The following is a 7,873-nucleotide window of genomic DNA, read 5'->3' on the forward strand; positions in this document are numbered from 1 at the left end:
AAATACATTTTTAACATGCTATTTATTTTTTTTTAGCAAGAAAAAAAATGTTTCGTTGTATTTTTATTTACCATGAAAGAAAATGTTTTGTATCTAGAATTTGGCCGCGCAGAAAAGAAAAATAAAAATGACGCGAGGGTGAATGTTTGTGAAAATTGAAAAACCCTGTGTTTCGACGCCAATGCATAGAAGCAGAAAAACTAGTCATGGTTATACCACCCCTGCGTTATCCATCGCATCAAGTTCGGCAGTTTGAACACTCTTGGCAAAAGGGAGGGGTTTCCCCTCCTCAACGACTAGACTTTAATTTCCAACTATCCACTATCTACATTTTCCTGAGATTCCATGCGCCAGTTGCTCTCCAGGCCCTAAAATTAGTGTCAGCTTTTCGCTTTTCCTCCGAGGGAAAATTCGTATTATTATTATTATTTTTTTTTGCGAATTGGACAAATTTTCATCGAAAAAGTGAATTATTTGTTTTTTTTTATTATTATTAACAAGTGAAAAACAGTGGAAGCGGTTATTTTCAAAATTTCATTTTTGCATTTTTACGAATATTTTCTATTTCCTGTTTACTGTTATTTTACCATCGCCAGCTGTCCGGATGCTATTTGGACCTTGAGATATTTTCTGGATTACTTCGAATAATTTTTCTTTTTTCCTTTTTGCAAAATTAAGTAAGTTTTTGATTTTTTTTTGATTTTTATGGGGAAAATTGAATTTTTTTTCTTCTTTCTTCATTGAGAGAGAGACTGCGGTTTACTATATATACATATATGTAATAAACAACCTGCGCGTAAAGAGAATAATTTTTATTTTATTTTTTTTTGAATTTTTACAGTAGAAATATTTTTTTTTCAATAATAGAGAAAAATTTAATGCGTATTTTCGTACGTGATAAATTGATGCTTGGATATGGCGTGAAAATGCGCATGTGGTGAAAAAATGTGAATAATAGGAGGGATCCTTTGCCTATACTTTGCCCAATGATCACGAAGTAAACACGAAGCTTATAGTTCGTTTTTTATACGTTGCCCAAGTGACGCAACTCAAGGGAAATGCTTTTTGCGACTCTTCATAATAAATACCAAAATTTAGAGAGGGGTGGGGGGGGGTACAGTATTCGCAAAAATATGAAAATTATTTTCGAAAAGAAAATATTTTTTCGATTTTTTTTTTCGAAAACAAAATTTTGCAATTTTTCCGAATTATCCGAATTTTGTTCTTTTTTAAGAGAATATTTTTTAGGAAAAAAAAAAGGGGAAGGTTTCTGAGAAATATTTGCATGCTTTCTGAATCGAGGAACGCTTCTCAAAACGCCGGCACGTGGATTGGTCGCGAGAATTAAAAATGAAAATTAACCATTAAACGTTGAAAGTAAAAGAGAGAGAGAGAGAGAGAGAGACAGCGAAACTATTCTCTCTCCTCACTCGAATGCAATTATGACTTTTTTATTATGCTCGCGTGATCAAATTCAAACAAAGAAAATAGAGAAACAAATAAAATCATTTCAAACTTAATTACCCAAAAAAAAAAAAACTATTATTGTCTTTCTTGATAAAATTACATATATAATATTCATATCTAAAATTTTTCTCCATTTTTCGTTGATGTACTTAAAAACAAGGTCACACCTCGGTTTTGAAAAACAATCTCCCTCTTCTTGTATATTGCGTAGCAGTGGCGTAAGTTTGCCATATTTGCCATACAAAAATTTGTTTGTGGAAAAATTCTCTTAGTCGCGTACTTCTAAAAAATAAGGGGGGGGGGGGTGGGGGTAATTCCTAAAAAAAATATTATAATTTCGCAAATACAATAATACAATAAAATTTTTTAATTTTCGTATAAAAGTTTCCATTTCTTAAGAATATAAAATTTATTTTTAAAATTAACGCATATAGAGATATGATAACATAATTGAAATATATAGTGAAAATTATTTACATTTTTAATTCTTTCTAAATTTCGGAGAAAATATTTGAGTAAACTTGAGTGGAAATAAATTGCGGGCTCACATTGATTAGATATTCCAGGTTATGATGTCATCAAAGATGGCGACCGCGCCTGGTGCATAAACATTGGACGTATACAAACTATACAATGTTGGTAGAACGCGCACAATGTAGAACCAATGGCATTTTAGTTTTCCAACACGCATTATATGCGTTCGTCTGCAATGCTTATGCACCACTGACGTGGCCCCTTTTTTGCAACGCCATATTGGAAATTAGAGTCCTTTTTCGAGAATATTTTCCTATTGTATTGGAGCATGAAAAAAAATATTCATAATTTTAGATAATTGTAAATTTTTCACAAATATTTATTTTTTAATACTTAATAAAATTTATAACAAGTGCTATTCACGAGGTCTCATTATTCAAAATTGTATTAATATTATTATTATTTTTATTATAAATATTATTAATGATAATTAATAATTAATTAATAATTAAAAATAATTATTATTAAAATTATTATAATCGAAATTTGTTAAAAATGGTTAAATTGAAAACCTTGACAACTGTAATAAATAAATTTAAAATTGTTGTAAAAAATTGTTAATGTAAAAATATGATAAAAAATTAAATTTAGCCATTTCTTTCTGCTTATTTTCTAATTTTTTGTAACTACTAATTACTAAATTGCTAAAAACTTTATTTTAGTAATAAGTGGTAATAAGTCAAGAAAGACAATTTTTTGTTACATTAAAATAACTAAAATTTTTTAAAAAACCCAAATTAGTCAAATTTGACTATTTTTTCTGCTTTATTACTAAATTAGTGCAAGAAATTTTAAGCATAAAAATAAATTAACCAATATAGAAAAAAAATAATTTTTTTTCACCTTTAATTTGTTGCTAATGTCTTATTTGTTTATAAGAATTGTTTATAACTTTACTAATAAACAAATGGTAAATATAAAAAGGTAAATTCAAGTTTGAAAATTCATTAATTCTATAGTTAGAAAAAATTACGTTTTTACCCTCAATTGTTGCTAATATATAATTTTTTTACAAGAATTGTTTATAACATTATTGAAAAGAAGTTTACCTCATTAAATGGTAAATTTAAATTTCAAGATTCATTAAACCTATAAAGAAAAAAAATACTCTAAGAAAAAAACGATTTTTTTCGCCTTCAATTGTGGTTAATATGTAATTTGTTTATAACATTTGTTTATAACTTGTTTATAAAATTTTTAATAATTTTGATCAATAATTTTTATTTCAAAAATTTATTAAAATAACAGATATATATAAGTCTCGATGGAAGAAGAAACTATTTTTTCTACTTTCACTTGTTATCAATTCTTAATTTGTTTATAAAATTGTTTATAACATTGCTAAATAATTATGTTAAATAATTGTTAAATAATTTTTAACTTCAACATTTATTGCAACTATAAAAATGGCGACAAATTTTAAGTAAAAAACGTAAAGGAAAAAAAAAACTTTTCGGACAGAATAGGTTAAGTTTTTTTTTTTAACAAATATTTAGCTTTTTTTATTAAATTATTATTTTTGCGTATAAAAATTAACTGAAGTTAAATTTAATTATTCAATTCGATATTTTGGTATTAATTTATAGGGGTAGTAAATTTACAAGAAAACACACATACACCCACGCACACGTCAATGAAGGCAATAATGTAGAAGGTCTATTAACTATTTGTGTGATAATTTGCGACAAGGGGAAAACTGTACTAAATTTTATATGACGTCATGCGAACATAGAAATAAAATATTAACTTAGTAAACTTACTTTTGCACTGCGACACGTGTACATTTTCCACAAAAAAAGAAGAAAAAGAAACTTTAGTAAAAATTAGGATAAAACATTGTTTTTCTTCATTGAAACGCAAAGAATGAGATGGAGAAGAACAAACATATGAATTTGTGTCCTTTTCTCGTCATAGGCATAGTCGTTTTACACGTTTCTATTTCGTAAACGAGTTTCTTAAATTTATTCCAAAATAAATTCGCAAAAGGAGTAAACAAGTTAGTGAACGAAGCATAAGATAGAAAAGGACAAAAGTTGATATTTTGTCCTCTTTCCTCTTCTCTCAATTCACGCACGTGTTTAAAACGTTTAGTTGCGTTTACAAACTCGTTTTGCAAATTTGCTTTGGAAACGCGAACGAAAAGCATGAGATAGAAAAGGACAGATATGTATTTCTTTCCTTTTCTATCTCATAGTTAATATTCGCGAATTATTGTAAAAAGACCCTTAAACCTTAAGGGTGAATTCACATTTTGCGAAACTACACGTGAATAAATGAGAGATTAAAAAATACCACTTATGTATTTTTAAATGCACTCTTTCTAGTAATAATCAGTAATAATTATAATCACATAAATGTAAATATTGAATTAAAATATTAATAGAAAAAAAAATATTCCAAATACTAAAAATTGTTCGATATTCCGTTATAAATATCTCACCCAGTACAACTCCACAAAATTCTTTACTATATTAGAAACATTAATAGACCGAGCTGTAGGTGTCAAGGTCAAGTTCAACGAAAATAGAATCAACTCAAGATTTTGATAAGTGAAAAAAGATTTTCCCCTGATTAGTTAATAATTTGCGTGCGTATAAAATAATTTTGATTGTGAACAAAAAAAAAAATTCAATTTCGATTGCTGATTAAGAGGTGAGAAAAAAAAATTCTTTTTTTGATATTATGTCATTGGAAGAATTAGTGGAGAGAAGAAGTGAATGCGGAAACTATATAAGAAAGAATAAACGAGAAGAAGAACAAGATTTTCTGTCCTCCTCTATCCAATCCTTTTTCGTTTCCATTCACTTTCGCTTCCCTATTTTGCTGCTTCACACACTTCTTTTAGGTTTTATTTTTGTTGACCTTGTCACCAGTTCCAAGCAAATTCTACACGTGTGTATGTGTGTGTGAGTTATACACACACAAATTGAAACCAAAAAATGGTTAAATTATCATAAAATGTTTTTATATCAATGTGCCATCAAAAAAAAGAATATAATTGGATGACGTTAATAAATTACATCACGCTATTTTCAACCTACTTTTCATTTACTTAGTAATAATTTTTTTTTTTAATGACATAATTTTATTAGAAAAATTATTTTTTTTATTTTCAAAATTAGGGTGCGTTCACAATGGTATATTATTTACCCCTATCATTTATATATTATTATAAAAAAATATAGCTCGCTCCCTCCTTTTGGTCTTTATTGCCCCCCCCCCTCTTTTTTTGCTAAATTCGTTAACATACCCTTAAAGGTGCGTTCTCACCGGAAACATGACTTTTTTTTGCAAATAGTGGAAAATGGGCAGTTCCACGTGAAATTTTCCTATGACATTTTAAAAATTATTTTAATATTTATTTATTGTCCGAATTTTGAAAATATTCCTAAATAGCTTCTAAGATAAATTTTCTAATTGTAATTTGACTTTGTTTTTTAATTTTTTTTTAAATTAAAAAAAAAATAAAAAATTTTTTTTTTATTTTTTGTTTTTTTAATTAATTATTTAATTTTGTTGTTTACAGGTTATTAAAATGAATTCAACAATGTCACCACTTTATAATCTTCGATGGGGTGATTATCTGCCAAATATGCTCAATGTTTTTGAGCAATTACTGAAGAAAGAGGAATACACCGATGTTACATTGTGGTTAGATTCAGGACAAATGGTGGTTAAATGTCATAAAATTATTTTAGCCGCTTGCTCAACATTTTTCGAGGATATTTTCTCGAGCATGAAAACAAAGGGTCATGCGAACGTTGTTCTCACTGACATCAAATATGCCGATGTTAAACCAATTTTAGAATTTATCTACAAAGGCGAAATTAATGTCACTCAAGAGGAACTTCAGGGCATTTTAAAAACAGCCAATTTCTTAAAGGTGATTTTTTTTGCAAATTCTTATTGTAGAAAAACCTTTAGAAAATTAAGGTTACTTTTGCATTTAGTGTAGAAGAACCTTAATGTTCTAAGGGTGCAAAGGTACTTATTGTAGAATAACCTTTAGAAAATTAAGGTTACTTTTGCATTTAGTGTGGAAGAACCTTAATGTTCTAAGGGTTTTTTTTTCTACAATAAGTATCTTTGCACTCATTGTAGAAGAACCTTAAATTTTGTTTTTCAAAAAAGACTAATATTCTATTTTTTCTCTCCCTTAAAGATAAAGGGTCTAATTCCCGAGTACAACGACAAGTACGATTCGAAATTCGAGCCGCAAGTTAATATCACGACATGTGAAGCTGACAGCAATGCGGAAACTTCAGATCAACGAACTCCATGTTGTTCTCATAAATGTGAGGAGAAACCGCATGTTGAAGATCGTCCAAAATCACAAAAACAACAACAACAACAACATCAAGAACAACAAAAACAACAACAACCCAATTGGCAACAACAAATGGAGCAGGAACAAATTTCACAGCATTATTTGTCTGATACGAATATGGAGACACCCATAAAGAGGGTAAAACAGGAGCCAGTCTATGAGGAGACGCCATTAATAAAAAATGTTGCGGAGAAAAATTCACGAAAACGTAGTAACGATAATCATTCGCGTCCATCGAATAGTTACGAACAACAACCTCCATGTCCACAGAGTAGTAATTCAGTGCACGAGCGTCCGAAAGATAATTACGATTACTACTTGTCCGATTATAGTATTTCCGAAGATTATTATAAACAGAAACAGGATCAAAGCAATACGAAGAGTCAGAAGAAGAATGTCAAGCAAGGTAAGTTGATTTTTATTTTATTTCCCATTGTGAACGAAGCTTAAAGACTTTGGTACTATTGAGTGTGAGAGAGATGGAAATATATGTTTGCTATGTTTACTCTCTTGCAATCTAACAGTGTAAATTCAGCCTTAGAATAGTTTTTTCGATTAAGTCGTGTGACTGCACCCTTAATTCGTAGAATCGTAATAGTGAGTATTTTTTTCATTCTGAAAATTATAAACATAACCTCAAATTTGTTGCTTCTTTAGTATACCTTTCTTCACTCATTATTTTAAAATATAATAAGAATAAAATGAGCCTATAAATAAATCATTTTTTTTTCTAGATCCAGCGAATCCTGCTGCAGGAGCAAAGGAATGGCGAAAATACAAAAAATACACACCCGAAGAATTAGAAGCAGCTCTACAGGCAATGCGAATGGGTCTCTCGCCAATTGCAGCCTCCAAGGAATTCAATGTACCGTCTCGCACTCTATACGACAAGGCTAAAAAATTGGGCATCGACACCAAGGACATACGACGAAATTGCAACAGAAGCGCCGCATTTCCAATTGGCATCGGTCGAAATATTAATAATCGCATTTACAGACGATTCCAGGAAAATGACTACGACGAAATGACGACAATCCCCATAGAAAATTTGAAACACGAAACAATAGAGAATTACAAGTCTGAAACAATTGAACCAAGTGAACCAATTGAACCACCCGCCGAACGTGACGCAATTGAATTGTTGACCTATCAACGACCTGATCTTCAAATACGACCCTCAACTTCCGATTCAAATTATGAAAATACAGCCGAAGATCTTTCAATTAAACACGAGACAAGTGTCATCACGTTAAATCCAAAGACTTAACATTCCTTACATTCTTAATTTTTTGGAATATATAAAAAGTTACAAATCACTACGCGTTTGAATTGTATATAAATATTTTTGTGCGAATTACACAAAAGAAAAAAAATCATTTCATATCGTGTCCAAATTCGTAATATTTGTAACTTTTAAGCTCGAAAATAAGAAAATATTCCAACGAACTACCTCAGAAACTTTCCGTCTTTCTGTTTTTTTTTTTAATTTTTTTTTTTAAATTTTTTAAAAGTGGCAATAAAGAATAAAGCATTTTAGCACGAAGA

General features: G+C 29.3%; 1 protein-coding gene across 1 annotated transcript; it reads left to right on the forward strand.

Moving 5' to 3' along the window:
- Window positions 1-222: 222 nt before the first annotated feature.
- Window positions 223-7,873, forward strand: LOC122509605 (zinc finger and BTB domain-containing protein 24-like). Its single transcript, XM_043623789.1, has 4 exons — window positions 223-677; window positions 5,528-5,884; window positions 6,164-6,734; window positions 7,063-7,873. Exons 2-4 carry the CDS (start codon window positions 5,537-5,539, stop codon window positions 7,593-7,595), a joined length of 1,452 nt encoding a protein of 483 aa, XP_043479724.1. The 5' UTR covers window positions 223-677; window positions 5,528-5,536; the 3' UTR covers window positions 7,596-7,873.

The sequence above is a fragment of the Leptopilina heterotoma genome, unplaced genomic scaffold (assembly GCF_015476425.1).
Source record: "Leptopilina heterotoma isolate Lh14 unplaced genomic scaffold, ASM1547642v1 Lhet_61, whole genome shotgun sequence".
NCBI classification, from domain to species: Eukaryota; Metazoa; Arthropoda; class Insecta; order Hymenoptera; family Figitidae; genus Leptopilina; species Leptopilina heterotoma.

Coding starts and splice junctions, on each gene's coding strand:
- LOC122509605 (XM_043623789.1), top strand. CDS start 5,537: ATGAATTCAACAATGTCACCACTTTATAATCTTCGATGGGGTGATTAT. Junction 5,885..6,163: donor AAACAGCCAATTTCTTAAAG/GTGATTTTTTTT, acceptor TCTCCCTTAAAG/ATAAAGGGTCTAATTCCCGA. Junction 6,735..7,062: donor GAAGAAGAATGTCAAGCAAG/GTAAGTTGATTT, acceptor TTTTTTTTCTAG/ATCCAGCGAATCCTGCTGCA.